The sequence below is a fragment of the Alosa pseudoharengus genome, unplaced genomic scaffold (assembly GCF_046254945.1).
Source record: "Alosa pseudoharengus isolate Yale_2024_CS ecotype anadromous, Long Island Sound unplaced genomic scaffold, YU_APseudo_1.1 YU_APseudo_1.1_scf_3, whole genome shotgun sequence".
NCBI lineage: Eukaryota > Metazoa > Chordata > Actinopteri > Clupeiformes > Clupeidae > Alosa > Alosa pseudoharengus.
Window position 1 is genome coordinate 19,145,985 of NW_027468718.1, and position 19,940 is coordinate 19,165,924.

The 19,940-nt window shown below is 44.4% G+C and overlaps 1 protein-coding gene across 1 annotated transcript in view; it reads right to left on the reverse strand.

Annotated features, from left to right (window-relative positions):
* Positions 1 to 85: 85 nt before the first annotated feature.
* Positions 86 to 19,940, reverse strand: part of igf2bp2a (insulin-like growth factor 2 mRNA binding protein 2a) — a 57,584-nt gene continuing 37,729 nt past the window's right edge. Inside the window, exons 7-16 of the mRNA XM_076263446.1 lie at positions 19,403 to 19,537; positions 18,604 to 18,726; positions 17,581 to 17,716; positions 15,970 to 16,104; positions 15,479 to 15,547; positions 14,685 to 14,804; positions 14,010 to 14,084; positions 13,434 to 13,565; positions 13,067 to 13,180; positions 86 to 5,581 (exon numbers count right to left, since the gene is read on the reverse strand). Coding sequence (XP_076119561.1) covers positions 5,486 to 5,581; positions 13,067 to 13,180; positions 13,434 to 13,565; positions 14,010 to 14,084; positions 14,685 to 14,804; positions 15,479 to 15,547; positions 15,970 to 16,104; positions 17,581 to 17,716; positions 18,604 to 18,726; positions 19,403 to 19,537 — 1,135 coding nt within the window. The 3' untranslated portion in view covers positions 86 to 5,485. The remainder of the gene's footprint in view (positions 5,582 to 13,066; positions 13,181 to 13,433; positions 13,566 to 14,009; positions 14,085 to 14,684; positions 14,805 to 15,478; positions 15,548 to 15,969; positions 16,105 to 17,580; positions 17,717 to 18,603; positions 18,727 to 19,402; positions 19,538 to 19,940) is intronic.

The window sequence follows — 19,940 nt, forward strand, 5'->3', positions numbered from 1 at the left end:
CTCTCATCACAACACCCTAGTTACCCCCTACCAAGGTTAAAACTGGGATCATCATGCGTGTTTGTTTGCGTATGTCTGCCGGGGGGGGGGGGGGGGGCGTTCAGTGGCAGTGCAGTGGGCTGAGAAACCAACCCCATATCGCTTCAAAAGAACAGGGGACAACTCAAGGTAGTTAAAGTCGCTGTTCAGAAATGGATCCTCCGTTTAAACTAGGGTGTAGAAAAAGGTGAAAACCGGTGAAGCGTTTAAATGACTCGGATCTTTTTAAGCAGAGCCTAGTGAATGCGTAATGACTGCTCGTGCAAATGTCTCCTGTGGAATCTCGTACAAGGATGACGAAAAGACCCCAATAAAAAGAGCAGGGGAAAAATGGCCTTGCAAGTGCCGCTATAATGACACGAGGTTGTGAATGAGTGTGAGCTATCCTAATTGCTCCATGCTATATATTTAAGTGATGGTGGCATAAGCATCATGCCTGCACCCTCTCATACACTGGAGCTGAGAGGATGAAACAGCATTGTGTGTCTTTCCCATTTGCCACTTTTGCATGTAGGCTACAACTATCACCCCACACTGAATACCACCTGGTAGTCTAGATTAGAACAAACATTTTGAGCAAAGAAAACCCAGCTACATTTCAGAGCTACATTACACTGATTGACAAGACAGCTGGTTCACCACAATAGAAGACACACTGTTATGAAGACATCAATAGATGTGGCGGCTGGCAGGTGATATAACTCTTGTATAATGCCTTGCTCTGGCTTAGATGGGCGATCTGTTCATAATCTAACATACATTACAAAAAATAAAAAATCATCCATTTCTGAGAAAAAGGTTAAGAATCACTGTAGAAAGATTTGATTAAAATGCTTTGTTGTTGACTACATGTTGTGTCTGTGTCTACTCCTGAAGCAATACTGTTAACAGCTTTCAAACACCTGAACGATTCAGCTCTACCACCATCACTGTAATGCCACCTGGCCTCAGTCTCTATAAGAAAAAGACCCGAGACGCAAGGGAGATCTGTCAGTATAGAAGAAAGAGCCATGAAAATCAGACCTAGGAAAAGACTTACAAATGGCGGGATATGCTGTTACATAGAACTAATCTAGGGGTTGGAACTTCCCAGAAATACACTTGGGACATACAGCAGCATTGTATATTTTTCACAGAATTCACAGATCTGACAACAGCTTGTTTTAAATCAAAATGACTCCTTTAACCTATGCAAGTGACATGTGACAAAAGTGAGTTCAATTAAGGTTCACCTTAATTAGTCAAAAAGAGCAATTAAGGTTCACCTTAATTAGAATTAGTCAACAAAAGCAAACTCCTGCAGCATTGATAGCTATAGAATTTGTTTGATTGTAGATACAACTTTCATTGTTTTAAAATCATATCTCAAGGGACATGTGCATTGAGCTTCTTCTTCTTTCACACATAATTAACACCTTACATCACAGACCAGGTGTGCTAATTGGAAAAAAAGCACAGTGAAACAATATGACCCACCGGCCAAATAATGTTTTCTGTCTCGTTTTACAGTAAACGCACACAACATTGAGTTTGTCTCCTCTTGTACTCTGTCTTTTATTGACCTATCCCCTCCCTTTGAAAATGTTACCTTCATTAAGGTCTAAAATGTCAGCCGTAAGGTAGGCGAGGTCATTCACACATGCACAGCATCAAGGTGAGGAGAATGAGTCTGATAGTGAGTAGTCCAGGGAGGGAGACCTCAGAGGAGGCACTCACACACCTGGCCAAACCTCTCCTTCACAGAGCATGGATGTACAAGGGTGGTTACAGAGATAAAACACACACACAAACGAATGAACCAACCGGTACAAAACAAACAAAAGAAATTTGAAATTTTGTGAGTCTATAGTACATGTTTACAGATATACAGTTTGCTCTTTATCCAGACAAAGTGACACCCTAAAGAGACAAGCGTGGTTCATTATACATGACAACTGAGTGTTACACATTGTTCAAGATAGTATCAGTGTGTTTCTTTTTTTGGCTAATTTAGGTCCTACTTATCAAGTACACACATTCTTTTTAAAAGTTTAACTTGGTGATTAGGTCAGTATAGGAAAAACAAAATCTAAAACCGGTAGAACGTTTGTCAACTGGTCTGAAGCAATATTGACAGTTATCCGTAAGACAATTTATTATTTTAAAAAATTGCTGTTTTCTATTTGTATAATTTTTGTTTGTTTGCCTTTGATCATGACATCAGCACACAGCGCCCATATTCAGAACCACTCCGGGCTGGTAAGGACCCCTGCAATCCCATTCATTCTATGCTACAGAGGTTGATTTGAAAATAAAAAAAGAATTATAATAACAAGATTGAAAAAAAAAAAAAAAAAAAAACATAACTAATCATCTTGTCTTGTTTCACCAGAGACAGAGTGAATGTCCACTAAGACAGGGGTGCACTACGTGTTCAAAAAGCTTCAAGACCCATCCTTCCATTTCCAGTCAACTGGACATAAAAGTGTCAACTCTCTACTTGCAATCTTTTTGTTTTATTTTTAAAAATGAAAAAAAAAATTTTTAAAAAACTAGTTTTACAAGGCATACAAAATATTTTTTGTGAGGGAGAAGGTTTGGGGGATTTAAAAAGGGGGGGAATGAAAGATTGGACTGAGGTACCCTGAAGCCTGAGGTAGATCATAAAAACTAACATGCGCACTGTTTACATCCTGATCAAAGTAATGCGGTGATTCATGTGTTTTTTTTTCTCCCCATTAGCGTTGAATTATTACAGAGCCTCTATGGGGACATAGTGGGTAATTATTTTTTAATTGGGGTGGGAATTTACTTTGTAAGCACCTATTGCTTTCTTAACAATGGTTTTGCATTCCCTTGCAACGTTTTTTGCGTTCCCTCACAATAACTTTTGCATTCCCTCTCAATAGTTTTTGGTCCCCTCACAATAGTTTTGCATTCCCTTGGAATGGTAAATGCAAAACTATTGCAAGTGAATGCGGAAAATATTATGAGGGAATGCAAACATAGAGCTCAAAAAAAAAATCCCACCTCATATAAAAATGTCCCACCATGGCCCTTTAAGGGCCCTGTAAAATATACTGTCATTATTCATAGTCATATTTTTTTAATTCTTCTTTTAGTTTCTCAAGAAAATAAAACACTTCCCTTCAAAGCAATATGGCAGTGTCCCCCCGAATCAGTAATAGTTATCGTCACAAAATAGAAAAAAAAAATAGATTCATAAATATCTTCTCTTTCTCTTTATATATATAATATAAACACACGCACGCATACACACCAATGGAGGAAGCTGTGCGTATTGGCATTAACCTTGCGTCTGGAAGATGCAGCTGGTAGCTCGCAGGTTGGGAAGGAGAGGGGAACTCATGGTGAGGTTACTGACTTGGTGACAATTAAGGCCACAAGCTTTCACTCGCACAAAGAATAAACAAAATGAAAATAAACAAAAGCACAAAGGGATAAATCTGTACCTGGGTGTTCAGGAAAATGTGAAAAGAGCTGAGACCTTTTTGTCTGTTTGATTGTTTTTTGAAATGATAGAAAATTTTAAAGTATCAAGATTTAAAAAAAAAAAAAAAAAACATTCTGGCTGGCCCAACCACTGCACTAAGACACATAGTGCAGGTGGTACATATTTACATTCACATCTGTCAAGCCACTTAGAGAAGCTCCCTGACTAAGAGGTTTAAAGCCAAACGCTGTTGTGTGTGTGTGTGTGTGTGTGTGTGTGTGTGTGTGTGTGTGTGTGTGTGTGTGTGGGTTGGTGTGTATGTGTACCACAGGTCATACTAATTCTCTCTCCAACAAATGTCCAAAACCCCTTTGTCACACGCATGCGCCCACCCACTCCTCACTGAACCCTACCCCCCACCTCACATCCCACCCAGCCACCCTTTCCTCTGTCACACGCTTTTGCACTGCACTGCTTCCCTCTGCTCAGGGTATGACAAAACGCACCGGGACAGACAAACTCCACGCTCGATTTGAGATTCTTCAACAGCCCCTCCTACGACAAAATATCTAATTGAGCGGTCACTCTCCTTGTATGGATGATCAATGTGTATATGTATATATGTATATATAGGCCTACAGTCTCACACTCTCTGTAATGATTTCTCTCATGTCTTCTTAACCGAGAAGAGGCAGTCAAATCAGCCGTGTAAAAGTCAAAAAGTCAAAAAGGCTGAAGGTAATATCACAGGCAATGTGGAATTTCACTGTGACGCAACAAAAGAAAGCAAAAAACAACAACACAGACATCAGCTGACGCTGATGACAGCACCCAAGAGTGAAAAAAAGAAAGTTAAGCAAAAAGACTGAAACGTTAGTAACAACAAAATACAAGTAACCAGCGTTGGATATGTGAACTAAGAGCAGTTGGCACACACAGGCTGAATAACATGGATTCCGAATAATCCACTAAGTTGTCTTTCTCTCTTCTAAGTTTGTCAATGCTTTTGCGTATCTTTGTTTCACTTTAAATATCTCAAATGCAAACAAATAATAGATATGAATCAAACTCTTCCCCCTAAGTATGCCCCAAGATCCCCTCCCAAGTTTCTTTTTAAAAGATCTTTATCATCTATGAAAAAATATACTGTTATATATACATACAACTATATATGTATACACAAATATACACATCAGTCTGTATATAAGTGCTTATATACTCCATGTATAAACAAGATTAACAGTACATCTTTTCAGTATATAACAGTATATTTGTTCTAACGTTTGTTAATACTGCTAAGGAAACCGACACTTGCAATCTTAGCATCAAAACCGTTGGTGAAATAAAAAAACTAAAAAAAAACTATCTTAGTCACTATTCCACACCTGTACCTAAGTCTACACCAATCCCTCAAACACTATGCATGAATGTACATACTGTCTGTGTGAACAGAGCTTTTCTTGTGAGTGTGGTTGTTAGGCCTATATTAGTCCAACTAAATGAGATAACCTAACACAGGAGGATGATGCTTCCTGCTTTTAAACTTGTGAACACAAAAGATACCCAATTCTTTCAAGATACCCAATTCTTTTTTTGTCATTTTTTTTCCATTTTTTTTTGTCAATGTTTTAGCACATGTGTGAACAGATTGTGTGTGTGTGTGTGTGTGTGTGTGTGTGTGTGTGTGTGTGTGTGTGTGTGTGTGTGTGGTAGTTTTTGAACAGTCATGTCTCTCCGCATATATCCACAGCCCTCTTAGGCTGGCAGCCGACTTAGCCCCGTTAGCCTTTGGCTCACACCTTTTCCCCCATGTGAAGTTCTTTGGTTATTCTTTTGTTCCCGATGCCGCTGGTCTTCCTCTTGCCTGTCCCATTCGTTCCCCTCTGACTCTTCTCCATCTCGCTCTCTTCCACTCTTTTCTCTCTCGCTCTCGTTCTCTCTCTTGCTCAATCTCTCGCTCCAGTTGGGAGGGCTACATTCATTGGCTGGTGCCCGCTGGGGCGGCCCTGCTGGTCACTTGGCGTGGCGTGGCACGGGACCCCCCTGCTGGTGCTTGTGTTCTTGCTGCTTCACCTGCTGGATGATCTCCCTGATCTTCCTCTGTGCAGTCTGCAACACACACACACACACACACACACACACACACACACACACATATATATACTTTAGTGAACTATTCCATGCACTCCATGGAACACTTCTATTCCAACACAGAGATACAGTGTTACACCTGTCTGTCAGACATCTATTCAAGTTTTTCATTTCCCAGAGCTATATCAAATGCTTTAGATTTCTCACTGCGAAAATCAAATTATCCGATTACGTTATATCATATTGTTATACAATACACAACACACAAAAGGTGATTGAATGTCTTGTATGTGAAATCTAGAGTTGAGTCACAAGACAAAGAAATAGTGAACGGGCTACAACCAGGGTAGCCTACTTGAGTGGCATTGTATTATGTGTGTGTGTGTGTGTGTGTGTGTGTGGAGGTGGAGGCTTCTGGAGTAAAGACTATCTCTATCTTACAAATTACATAAATGCTACTCTTCACATAAAATATAATTTGGGTGTGAGCAATCTACATTTTTTTATTTACACATGGTTCAGGCCTAAAAAAAAAAGACAATTTCTGAGCCTGAATTATCAGGCATTTTTGAAGATGTCATAGGCTTTATGGACATTTATTAGCATAGCCTGCTACATAACTACATAAGAGAATACCAACACTCATTCCTGGAAAGATTTTTCTGCAACTCTTTACTAAACGGATTGTGCTGCTTTACTCTTTAAAATATCCCAAAGGTTTTCTTTTATTTCAAGTCAAGTGATGCACTTGGCCAGGGTACAGTTTTCTTTTTTTCTTTAGAAAAAAACTCTTGCATAATTTCGTCATTGTGCTTTGAATCATTATCATGATGGATTATTCCTTTTCTGCCAAGCTCCTTGACACTGGGAGTTCTTTTGCCAGCCAGTAATTTGGTATAGAGTATTCACACACATTCAGAGTGCCATCTATACATTTTATACATTTTTTCTGCAACACTTTTTTGCACTGATACAATACAGCCCCATATCACCACACTGCCTCCTCCCTGCTTCACCTTTGGGACTGTGAATTATGTGTGCTACTCCTGGCCAGGTGAACGCCAAACATGCTTGACCCAATCTTGGTCTCATCTCAACAAAAAGAATGGGCTCAGAAAAGTTTTCAAGCATCTTTTCATGTTCCTCAGCAAAGTTTTGGTGCAGTTGCAGTTCTAAGTGTCTAACTGCATGTTTGGTGTAAACCAGGGTGTATTATTTATATATATATATATATATTTTTTTTTTTAATCACCTTTTGTGTGTGTTCGTATAACATTATGATGAAATAGACTAGGCAGGATTTTGAAAAATGTGCTTATTTAAAGTCCTGAAGGCAAATCATGTTAATTTTTGGCATACAACATTTTCAGGGGTTTTGAAGGGTGCTGAATTCAAATCTTCTGTATGCCAGGCTCAAAAATGTCCCATAATGCCTCAAAATGGAGAAATCCAATATGGCCGCCACTACCATGTCAAAATCTAATTAATCATTTATCTTTTGGACTGTACGAGGTAAAAACCTGAATGTAATGTGCTTTTATAGGTTTTCACATATAGGGAATTCAATGCCATGCTCAGATTTAAGATCAAGACTAAAGAAAATGCTTGAAATGAATGTACATGGTTAAAATTGTTGTCTCGGATAATGAATAATTCATGAAAAAAGGACCATGAAACAGGTTGATGGCTTTCTGAAGAATTAACTTGAAACATGTTTAGAAGCAAGGTTGATTACCATATTTTAACTATCTATTTATATTATTTATCTGTATTTTAACTATTTATTTAATACATTCCACGATCACGTGATCGCAACTGAAGTCCTCTCACAGGTCCCGCTAAGGTTCTGTTGCCGCGAAAACGACTCGGCTATAGACCGGTTTCAGGTCCCTAACAACCGTCGTTAAGGACGAACTCGGAGGACAAGCAAACCCAGAGCCGTATAGCAATACATTGAGAGAAAGACGCAAGGAGCTTGAAAATTGTTAACTTTTGGCAGAGAAAAGCAGACGGAAATTCCCCTGTGTGGTACAGGAGACATTTCATTTTTTTGTGATGTGTCCGTTCAAAGCTAAAAATGTTTAAAACGCCAATAAAGTAGGCAGGCCTAGGTGCTAGACATTTGGATACGAAGCATGCATTATGAAGCTACGAAGTTATGCCACAAATGTTATCTTCATGCTCAAGAGGAAAAACTCAAGTCATGTAGGCTAAATAACATAGGGTAGTGACGTTAACAAAGTGTTTTTTTTATCATATTCCTCAGTATATCATTTTAATGAGAGACTTATGATCCATGAGAACGTTAGCCTACATTTCACACAAATGACAATATGCAGGGTAGCCTAAAGTTAAAGTTGACACTCCATTTGAGTTATAATCATGATAAGGCACGGCCAAGCCCGTGTGCCTACCGCGGCGCTACGGCCTGCAGCAGACACACAGCCGGCCCCAGGCTTTGTGGCTCCGGACGTGGATGCCCCACCTTGAGTGGGTCGGCCTGGGTTAAACCCACGGCCGCCCTGTCTGGCGAACCACATTGCGGTGTGGCGGAAGTGCACAAACTCCCAATGGGTTCTCCATACCCTGGAGCACGGGTACGAGCTACAGTACGCCCGTGCTCTGCCTGTCTTCACGGGCATCAGGCAGAGATCCGGGAGCTAGTGGCCAAGCAGGCCATACGCCCGGTGCCGCGGGGCCAGTGGATGGAGGGGGTGTACAGTCAGTATTTTTTAGTTCTCAAGAAGGATGGCAGCCTTCGGCCCATTCTGGACCTCCGGCCACTGAACGCATCAAAGATTCCGTTCAAGATGCTGATGCTGCAGCGTATTGTTCAGAGCGTGCAGCAGGGGCATTGGATGGTCACGATAGATTTGAAAGATGCATATTTTCATGTTCCGATTCATCCTCGGCACAGAAAATACCTGCGCTTTGCGTTCGAGGACGAGGTGTGGGAGTTTTTGGTTTTATGCTTTGGGCTGGCTCTTCACCAAGGTCGTTCAGGAAGCGTTGGCCCCTCTCAGGAGGTGAGGTATTCGCATATTGAATTATCTGGACGACTGGGTCTTACTAGCAGACTTCAGGGCCCTTCTGGAACAGCATGTAGCCGAGACGCTTGGCCATCTCGAGTGGCTGGGTTTCCAGGTGAATTGGGGCAAGGCAATCCCCTACCTGGGACTGGAGTTCGATGCGGTGGGCATGACAGTGACATTGTCTCAGGCACGTCAGGCAGGCCTTCAGCACTGCATCAGCGTTTTTCGCCGAGACGCTATGGTCACCGTGCGCCAATGTCAGCGCCTTCTGGGGCTAATGGCGACGGCTTCGCATGCGGTTCCCCTAGGCCTTCTACACATGCGGGATCTCCAAGCATGTTTCGAAGCGCTCCGCGCTCATCCTGTCAGGGACAGACACAAGTGCGTTCGGGTGGATCGGAGATGCTGGAGAGCTCTTGCCTATTGGCGTGCCCCCGAGAACCTCTCAGTCGGAGCCCCGCTGGGGAGAGTAGCCAATAGCCCACCGGCAGGTGGTGACTACGGATGCCAGCCTCCTTGGCTGGGGAAGGGTATGCGACGGGCGAGCGATCAGGGGGACAGGCAGCTACAGCGGCTGCACATAAATGCGCTGGAGCTCTTAACTCATTGAGTGACAAAAACATAATATTACGTTTTTCCTTCCCATGCGCTGAGTGCCAAAAACTTAATATTACGTTTTTAGCTTTTTTTTTTTTAAATTACGAAACTAGACACTAACACACCTTATATGTGATTTTGGGAACTCTGTGATGAATGGAAATTAAATATATGACGATCGAAAACTCATGAAAACGCAAGATCTAGACATTTTATCTGGACGTTTGATCTTAACTCGGCTTTTGATGGTTGCCGCTTTGTTTCGAATCAGTCACTGACTAGCCTATCAGTGACATGCACGCCAGGTCAAAATCAGGTCATTTATTTTCGTGGGTTTATCACTAGTAGTAGTAGTAGTAGTTTTTATTTGTCCCAGAAGGGCAATTATTTTTCAGAGGTAGCATGCAAGGTTACACACACACACATAAACACACACACACACACACTTCCACAAGATAAGTCAAAACACAGAATTAAAAATAATAAATAGGAAGAGAAGTGTATGGGGCAGAGGGTTATCTCCGTGTCCTAGAGTTCAGTAACTGAACAGCAGATGGTATGAAGGAGTGTTTGTATCTGTTGGTTCGGGCTAATGGATATTTAAGACGGGAACCAGAGGGTAAGATCTCAAATTCGCTGTGCAGAGGGTGGGTATAATTTAACAGGATGGATTCAGCCTTCTTAACTGCCTGTTCCTCATACAGCATTTACATACTTTTCTGTTGGACACCAGTGACTCTACTACACACCTTAATGACTTTAGAAATGGCATTTTTCTGTTTAACATTGAGCAGGGCATATATCAACAGATGGCTGAGAAGGTAAGTATTGACTCAATGAAAGATCTATAGAAGAGAGTCATCAGGGATTTATCTACATTAAACCTTGCCAGCTTCCTAAGACAGTATAGACGCTGCTGACCTTTTTTACACAACATGTCTGTGTTATGGGTAAAAGTTAGCTTGTTGTCAATAATGGAACCCAGATACTTGTATTGCTGGACTATCTCAATGTCCTGCCCGTTGATGTTTGTGTTTGTGTGGTTACAGTCTTTGTGTCTAAAATCAATTAACATGTCCTTAGTCTTGGTTACATTTAGCTCCAGAAAGGCTTCCTGACACCAGTTCACAAAATAGTCTATGATGGGGGCATGAGTTGTCTCATTGTCCTTCAACAGACTCACAATGACTGTGTCATCTGCAAACTTTACAATATGACGGCTGTCCATTACTGATCGACAGTCGTCTGTGTAGAGGATGTAGAGGAGAGGAGAAAGAACACAGCCCTGGGGAGAGCCTGTGGATGTAAAGGATAGTCCAGACTGGTGGCCATTTACTCGTACTCTCTGAGATCTATTGGTGAGGAAGTCTAGGATCCAGCCAGACATGCTGGTGTTCAGCTGAAAGCGATCGAGTAACTTCTGCACCAGTAGGTGGGGCTGTATGGTGTTGAAGGCTGATGAGAAGTCCACTAACACTGTCCTGGCATGAGTCTTGGAGCCCTCAAGATGTTTAAGAATGAAGTTGAGCAGGGTAATCGTTGCATCCTGCACCCCCCTATTGGATCGGTATGCAAATTGTAAGGGGTCAAGGAGACGATCAGTCTTTAAAATAATTTCCTTTTTAACTAGTTTTTCAAAGGACTTCATGACTAGTGAGGTTAAGGCTATGGGCCTATAGTCATTCAAAGACTGGCTATGGGAACTATCGTAGACTGCTTCCATAGATCAGGAACCATTTGGAGCTGCAATGACATATTAAAAATGTGTTTAAAAATAGGTGGCAGGTCTCGTTAGATCTCTTCCCAGAAACTTTGCAGGCAACACTTCTCAGGTGCTGAAGGAAGAAATTAAAAAGTCGAAGCAGCAGGTGCGTTTTCGCCTGCATGCAATTTGCGGTGGATGACTCGAAAGTCATTCTTCACCCTAACCCCTTTTATCAGCCCAAGATTCTGTCCTCCACGGCGAGCTTGAGGGTTATCGAGCTGGAGGTTATTTTTGCCCAGAGGCCCAGCGGGAAGAACCATGGCTTTGTAGCCTGTGTCCGGTCAGGGCTCTGAGAGTCTACACGGAAAGGACGAGAGCGCTACGCGACACTGAGCAGCTGTTTGTCTGTTTTGGTGCACAAGCGCTAGGGAAACCCCATCTCTAAACAGAGGCTCTCCCATCTGTTGGATCGTGGAGGCTATAGCAGCGGCTTATGAGGTGGCAGGAGCCGGGCAGCCGGGCGACCTAAGGGCGCACTCCACCAGAGGAGTGGCGGCGTCCTGGGCTGCCTGGAAGGGGGCCGCGCTCGAGGATATATGTAGGTCTGCCAGGTGGAAGACGGGCGACACATTCGCGCGTTACTACAGCCTGAACACCGCGAGTGCGTCTGTGGCTTGTTCAGTGTTATCAGTGGCATGCGATCGTAGCACGGTGGCATAGCCTCGGAGGCGCGGTGTGAAGGGGAACCCGGCCGGACTCAAGAGAAGGCTCCGGCCGGACGTGGCTATCCCCGACACAATACGGCTATCGCGACAGGTGATATCGAGCCAAGGCTGGCCCAAGGAGGCTCGCTGTGGCATTTACACGGTCAGGACTGGAGTTGGCCCCCCGTTTTTACACACACATTGGGTGTGTTGAGTGGGGACAGGTGGACTGGGCTGTGTTTTATCGTGTTTCACCGACAGCCCCCGAGCACAGTGAGCGTTTCGTGGGAGGCTGTTTATTTATCTACAACGAATTGGCCAGGACGATACATGATGGGCGCTCTGCATGAGACAGTGCAGCGAGCGTGTATTCTCTACTCGGGAACAGCTCTGCTCTGACAGCCTAGCTGGGTAAGGTAAGAGTGTGTTTTCCCATTGGTTAACGCCTCGTGTTCTCCTTCAGAGAACGTAAAGGTTATGAACATAACCACGGTTCTCTGAAGGAGAACACGAGGAGTTAACCCTTCTATCCGTCTAGTCTTGGAGCATGTGACTTGTGTTTACGTCGCTTCAGAATGACTAGAGTGATTGTTGTTGGCCGCGGTGGCTTATTATAGCCGAGCCGTTTTCGCGCCAACAGAACATTAGCGGGACATGTGAGAGGACTTCAGTTGTATAGGTAGAGGGTGTGGCCTCATTCAGGGTTACATATGGGTATTTGTGTGTGTAGGGGTAAGGGTAGGGGTGGGATGGGCAAACATGTCATCATAGCACACTGGACATCAAAACAATAGGCTGAGGTACAATATTTCATTAGTAGGCAAATCTAGTAGTAACAGTTTTAAACATAGGCCTTTAGCTTAAGAGTTTTAAGCATTTTCTTCAAATACTAAATAAATAGTTTAAATACAGATAAATATAAATAGATAGTTAAAATATGGTAATCAACTTTGTTTCTAAACATGTTTCAAGTAAATTCTTCAGAAAGCCATCAACCTGTTTCATGGTCCTCTTTTTTCATGAAATATTCATTATCCGAGACAACAATTTTAACCATGTACATTCAATTCAAGCATTTTCTCTAGTCTTGATCTTAAATCTGAGCATGGCATTGAATTCCCTTTATGTGAAACCCTATAAAATCACATATTATTCAGGTTTTTACCTTGTACAGTCCAAAAGATAAGTGATTAATTAGATTTTGACCTGGCGGCGGCGGCCATATTGGATTTCTCCATTTTGAGGCATTATGGGAAATTTTTGAGCCTGGCATACAGAAGATGTGAATTCAGCTTCACCTTCAAAACCCCTAAAAATGTTGTATGCCAATTAACATGATTTGCCTTCAGGGTTAATTTCTTTTAAAAATTGACCTAGACTAAAATGTAATGCAAGGTAGAAGAATGAACATGTACGACATCGTACACAGACATTTTCTCTAAATAAGAGTAGCATCCACACACACCTGGCTAGCGAAGAAATGCCCACTGATTTTGACAAAGACCTCGTCATTTTCGTCAGGTGTTTGGTCCCGAGGCACAATGACCTCTGCGCTGGTGAGGTTCTGCAATTCATTCACCTGTGAAGAGCAATGTGATATACAGACTATTAGCTACTCTGAAGGAAAGTACAAACTCATCTCCACCTGTGACAGTTCCTCCTTTGGACTGTGACATTTCTTTCAGTGATACATAGAACACTACTGCATAGAACACTACTGCCCACTACTACTACTGTCAACGCATCCTAATGGCAATATGGTCCAACAGTCAGCGCCACTGGCCATAACCCTATCAGACAGCTGTCTGTTGAGCCTCTTTGTGAATCCTCACCGTTTTGCCACCTTTGCCAATGACCCTGCCAGCAGCAGAAGAGGGCACTTTGATATGCGTCTCAAGCTTGACCTCCTCTTTCGCCGTGAAGAAGTTCTCCTCCTTCAGCTTCCCAAATATCCTGCCCTGAGCCTGTCGTGGACAAACACATTTTAATTATACTTCACTATTGGACTCCACATTACGAGTTTCATCAGATATTAACAACATGGGTGTTACATTTCAAGGATAGAGAAAACAACATACTTTCCAGATATACAGTATAACATGCCCACAATAACTGCAGATAACAGACACACCCCATAGACACACCAACACACACACACACACACACACACATAACCCATCCTATCAGACACATTCACCCACGCACACACCCACAAACACACACGCACACACACACATACAAACACACACACACACACACACACACACACACACACACACACACACACACACACACACACAAACACACCTTACGGTATGGGTAACATCAATCACATGGCTGGTGCTGCTGACTGCCCTAATTATTGTGTGTGTGCAGATGAGATGGGGATGTGTTAGGAGGGCCGTCACCTTAAACTGGGCTTCTGGGGGCCCTGTGATGATCACCATCCTCTGGGTGACATCAGGGCTTTCTGCCGGCGCAATCTGGAAGAGGGCAATAACAACAACAACAACAACAGAAAAACAGAGTGAGCCATAAACAGTCACATTTCGGCAAATTCCAAGGGCTTAAATGAGTTTGTCTCAAAACACCAGTGCGTTCCAGTGTTTTCATGGTGCGTGGGAACCCTGCCTAGTGGCCGTAAAAATGGATGGGGGATGGGGTTGGGGGGGGGTTCTTGAGGAATGCCTGGGCCGCCAGTTCAATCTGTTCGGCTGATGGCTCTCCGTGAGTCAAGACGGCAAAAACGTTACAACATCCTCGTGTGACTCAGCGTCCGGCTGGCAACCGCAAAGAGGGAAGTGTTTTCGCATGAGTCAAAAGGGGCCCTCGCGTTCCCCTTCTCAGAGTGCCTGCCCACTCTGACACCGTCCAGCGCATCGTTGCATCGCATGCGAGAGCTCCGACCACTCTCTCTCTCTCTCTCTGGACCGCACTCTAATTGGCCAGAGCAATTATCACAGTCGTCTGGCCGAGGTCACGGCAACAGTGTGCCAAAAACAGAGACACGGGGGCTGGACAGGGCCATCCGTGCGCACCGACAACTCGGAGCGCGCGGAGGTAAACAGGCGGCCGATTCTTACCTTAATGGACGCTCCGGCGAACCGTGCGAGTTGCTTAATGTGCTGGCCTTTTTTGCCGATAATTGCCCCAACAGCCTGAGTTGGAATAAAGAGGTAGACCACCTCCTGCTCCGGAGCTGACTGTGGACAACAAGGGGGAGAACAGCGAGAGAGAAGAGAAAAAAATCAGCGTTGGAAATGTCAACCAGACTCCACTCTAACCCTGCAGCTAAGCCATCTGTCCAAAGATTAGAAAGGCTGCCTCTGCTAAGAATTAGCCATGCAAAAATAAATAAATAATAATAATTCCAGCTAATCTAGCCGTCACTTCTCATTGTGTCTAAAAATTGTATGCAAATAAGTAGCTGAATGAGCTGATGAGTGAATTAATGAATACATGAGCATAAATGTCTGACGAAGCAGAGAGGGGTTAAAAAGAGTGCTTTCTTTGAACGTAACATCAATAAACTTTATTGTACCAGATCTGGATGTTACAATCAGGGCTCACAAGGTTATTGCTTGCTGGCTCTCTTCCTACCACCTTTAACTAGAGGGGCTCTTAAAGGTTTAATGAAGGAGTGTGGACAGCTATTTAACAAAAGAACTTGACCTTAAAAACGCAACAGAAAATACTAACACGGCAAGACAATAAGGCACGGAAAGCTATTCACTGTGATCTACAAGCATTCTACATGACCAGTGTGGCCGCTTTCAAAGTGCTCCACACCACAGCATTAACAAAAAAACGAGCTAACTGGCTAGCGTGTCTACACGTCCCTGGTGTGTGTTAGATACAAGGGAGACAGGGGACTGACCGTGTGCTGGTGGGCAATGGCACTGGCTGGAGGAACTCCGTATAAGCCACTTAGATGTGACGAGGGACTCTGTGGACACAAACAAAGAAACAGATCCCTTGAAGGGGTCAACAACAAGTAGATCACTGAATGCAGTGATGAAGTACATAAATGAAAGACAACTGGTGTCAAGCATGCACACACCAGACACACACACCAAATGGCTTCCCACGGGCCACACACACAGCGTGTACCAATAACAGAAAGACTCTGGGATTGTGTGTGTGGGAGAGTTTCTGGTGAGCGCTGCAGTGTGTGAGTGTGAGTGTGTGTATGACTCATGACTCGCACTGGTGGAAGGGGAATTCTGAGGATCACCGGCTCATCCACTCTCCCTCCCATACGGCTCCCCCTCCTCACACTACTGGACAGATCCACGGCCACAACCCCCCCACCCCCCCCCCCACACACTCCCTGGGGCCCGGGAGGCACCCCGCCCGCCCCAGACTCACCAGGAAAGGGCTGTATCCCGCAGGAGGCACAGGGGGGACCCCGCGAGGCCCGGCAGCGTGAGGCAGCATTGGAAGGCCCGTGGAAAAGATGCCCAAGGCGTTGAGGTTCAGCCCCGGGATCAAGTTGGTTTGTTGCTGACGGAGGAGGAGGAGGAGAGGAAATGCAAAGAGTAAACAAAACACTGCAAAAGCAAAACAAAACAAAACAAAAACCAGTCAGGCGTCGGGCAGCATGCTTGCGCGCGTGTGTGCGTGTGTGTGTGCGTGTGTGTGTGTCTGTTTGTTGTGTGTGTGTGTGTGTGTTGTTGTCCCTCCTCCGCCCACTCCCTTGTTCTCAGCTCGTTTCTCTGACGCCATGGCCCAGCCATTGCAGTGACTCTGCAGTGGCGCTAGGTGGCCCCACACGCACACGCACACGCCCGCACACACACACACACACACACACACACACAAACTCCCCCGGCAGCGCTGCACTCTACAAATCCGGTTCGTCCCGCACAACATCTTCCCTGCAATAGGTTTCAATCACGTTTCCCCTTACCACACCGACCCGGGTGTCACTGTCAGTGACCTCATCAGAGAGCCGGCCAGTATCAATAGACAGGCAGCTCTCTCTATGAAGAGGCCCTGCAGCCCATGTGTGTGGTATAGAGATGGGGGAATTCACACCGTCCGCTGACACAATAAGAGTGAGTAATGGAGGAAGAGGCTGATTAAATATCTAATCCGCACTAAACTGATCTTTGAGTAAACATTATTCCCGCATGACGGATGGGCGGACAGCTATTCCATATAAAAAACAGCGGAAAATTAATATGCTGCCTAACTGGAATCTGCTGGACTCCTCAGTTTAAATTCTCCAGGGGGCTGTATTGATGATATAGGAAATAGGGACATTGACGTCAGAGTATTATGTAGGTATGAGTGTGCGTGTGTGCGTGTGTGTGTGTGGGTGAGAAACACAGCGAGAATGAGTGTTTGTGTGTTCATGCATATAAGAGTGTATCTATGTGTGTGTGACAAGAAATGGTGCGTGTGCTGCATTGTATAGCTGTTATTAACACACATTCTTCCGCTTGCACAGAAACACACAACTAAGTCATGAATTATAATGAACCTGAAATATGTTCGAGTAAGCCTATGAAACAACCACAACTGCAGATTCCAGCGTTAACTGTACTCTAAAGAGGACAGCTCCATTATAAGCCCATGGACATAGTTTATTAAGAAATTGAAAACTAGCAGATCAGTCGCTATATTGAATTTGTGTAAATAGTTTAAAACCCATATAGATGGAGAGAGTTCAAATGCTATGGAAATGTTCCCCACAACTTATTTATCTCATAGAGCTTCACAGTGCATTCTTGCAGGTTGTGAAGCATGTGTTGTAGAGGACAGCACGACTCTGCCCAGGCGTGAGGAGGAGTTGTGAGAAGACCAGCCCCAGGAGGATCCATCCTCTCTTCTGCAGTGAGACCTGAGAACCCACCCTCCCTTTCACAGCCCCCTACACCTCTCCCTCGCTCAGAGGATAGAGGGAATGAGCAAGTGGATTGAGGTGGGGGCGAAGGAGAGAAGAGAGAGAGAGAGACAGTGTGCTTGAGGCCTCACGTTTATAGCAGCAATGTCATTCTCGTAGGCTTCCCTCAGCTTTCGCATGATCTCCACCTCCGCCTTACAGCAGGCCTCCAAGCTGCCTTTTATTGTGATGGTCCGCTCAGGGTTGTAAATAGTTAAGTCTTGTAATCTACAGACAGACAAAGAGAGAGAGAGAGAGAGAGAGAGAGAGAGAGAGAGAGAGAAGTTTGTGAGATTAAAAGTCTGTTCCTTGTGCTGAGAAAAGGGGAGCACTTCTACCTATCCCACGCATCTTTAAGTCTGCATAAACTCAAAGTTCTGTGTCTGTATGACACAATCAACTGTCAAAAGGAAGGAAAGAGACAATGTACAGAGACAAGGAGCCACTAGCAGAGCTGAGAGTTTAATAAAACTCTTCAAGAGAGGCTTGGCTGAAGAGGGACAACCTCGTCAAAGCCGGCAGTGGCATCCTCGTAATTGGGGGGACTTGTTCACTCAAAAGACTTTCACTGCCCACGCAGAGCCATTCATTAGGCCACATTGATGAGGACTCAGAAACATGGCCCGAATGGGCAGATCCCCCACTTTATGACAGTGCGTAGAGAGGACTGCAATGTCTGTAATCAGTGCAGGTTAAATTGGCTGACCAGCCTCAGGCCTAGCGCATGTGGTAGAGTTAATAAGGTTGGCCACAGCCCACACTCCCCTGTGCTGACATGGTACTAATATTTACACGTGAATGCGCAAAACTAAGGGGAAGGGATGAGACACAGAATTGGGATTGGGCCTTACTGTGAGTGACTCTGCTACTCTGTGCGAATGCTGATGATAAGCTTGCACAAGCTGGTAAAGTGGGTGGCAGTTTATACTCTCCGAGAGTTTATGGCAATTACATCAAATGGTTTATTGAATTAATTTGCTGCTCTGTCACATAAAGCACTCTAGTCAAAGTGAGCAAGCCGCATTTTCCACAAAGGCCCACAAAACCTTAATATCAGGATAATTAGCCTCGTGCTAATGAGCATGCATAGCTAGAGGAGGAGAATGGCTACTTACGAGGAGATGGTGATCTTGGTCCCCGTTTCCTCCTCGATCTTCTTCAGGTTCCGGCCCTCCTTCCCAATTAGCCTGCCCACCAGGCTGTTGTGAGCCAGGATCTTCAAAGGGATCTCCTCCGTTCTGTGAGAGTCCAGAGAAGAATCAGAGATATTTACAATTACATTTATTCGTATAGCAGATGTTTTTTATCCAAAGTGAATTACATATGTCAATTATATTACAAGGGCCATTGGCCTAAGTGCCTTGTTCAAAGGGCACAACCGTGGAAGTCAGGAATTGGTTCCACAACTTATTAGGCTACTGCATGCTAGCCCAGCTCCTTAGCCACTACGCTACCACCTCCTCTAAGACGAAGCCTTTAAACTAGGCTTCTTGCAAAGCTGGGGTCAACGATTTGATTGATGTGATTGTGATTGTGGAATGCCATGGATAGGTTGGCAATGGGCTTAAGTAAAGACGGAGATGGTTTACCAGACGGTGCAGAACTTTTTGTATGGGTGTTGCGAAACCGGGTAGCCTTGAGTTGAAAGAATGCCCCTGATGCTGAAGTATCAATTTAAAACGTCCAGAAAACAACCTTGCAAACCAGACCAAGTGATAAATGTGCAAGTAAACACGTTATGTACTCCTTTAATGTGAATCTGTGCAAGTGCACATTGTGCAGGATGAACATTGCAGCTCAAACCACTGCTTAAAATCAGTGAAAAGAAATTCCCATCACGCCATGGTGGGCGATTGTGTGTTTCATGGACAGACACAGATTTGGTGGAGTGGACGGTCGGTGGTGGAGACTTACACCTTGGTGTCGTTGGCCTCCTTCTGCATGATGTCCAGGATCATGCGGCAGGCTGCAGAGCAGCCATCGGGGGTGGAGTGGATGGTGATGGGCTTCTCTGCCGCTCCGGCATTCTCCTTCCGGTGGATGTCCACCCTGAGAGAGAGAGAGAGAGAGAGAGAGAGAGAGAGAGAGAGAGAGAGAGAGAGAGAGAGAGAGAACAGCCCCACATATCACAAATTAAATGTCAGGATGCCATCAGCAATAGAGATCAGACCTTTGTTTATACACCATTTCTGTGAAAAGGGTCATGTTGTCCGAAACTTTAAAGAAAGCATACTCAACTCTGACCCTTGATTCCACTAAAGCTTTAAACATATCGACTAGATTAACAATTCGCCCTTCCTCCTCCAGTTTATTACCCTTCCATATGGTCAGTTTTGATTGACCAATCAAAAAGTTCATAACAGAGCGCAGAGAGAGAGAGGGAGATAGAGAGAGAGAGAGAGAGAGAGAGAGAGAGGGAGAGAGAGAGAGTGCAAAAAGGACAGAGGTGTCA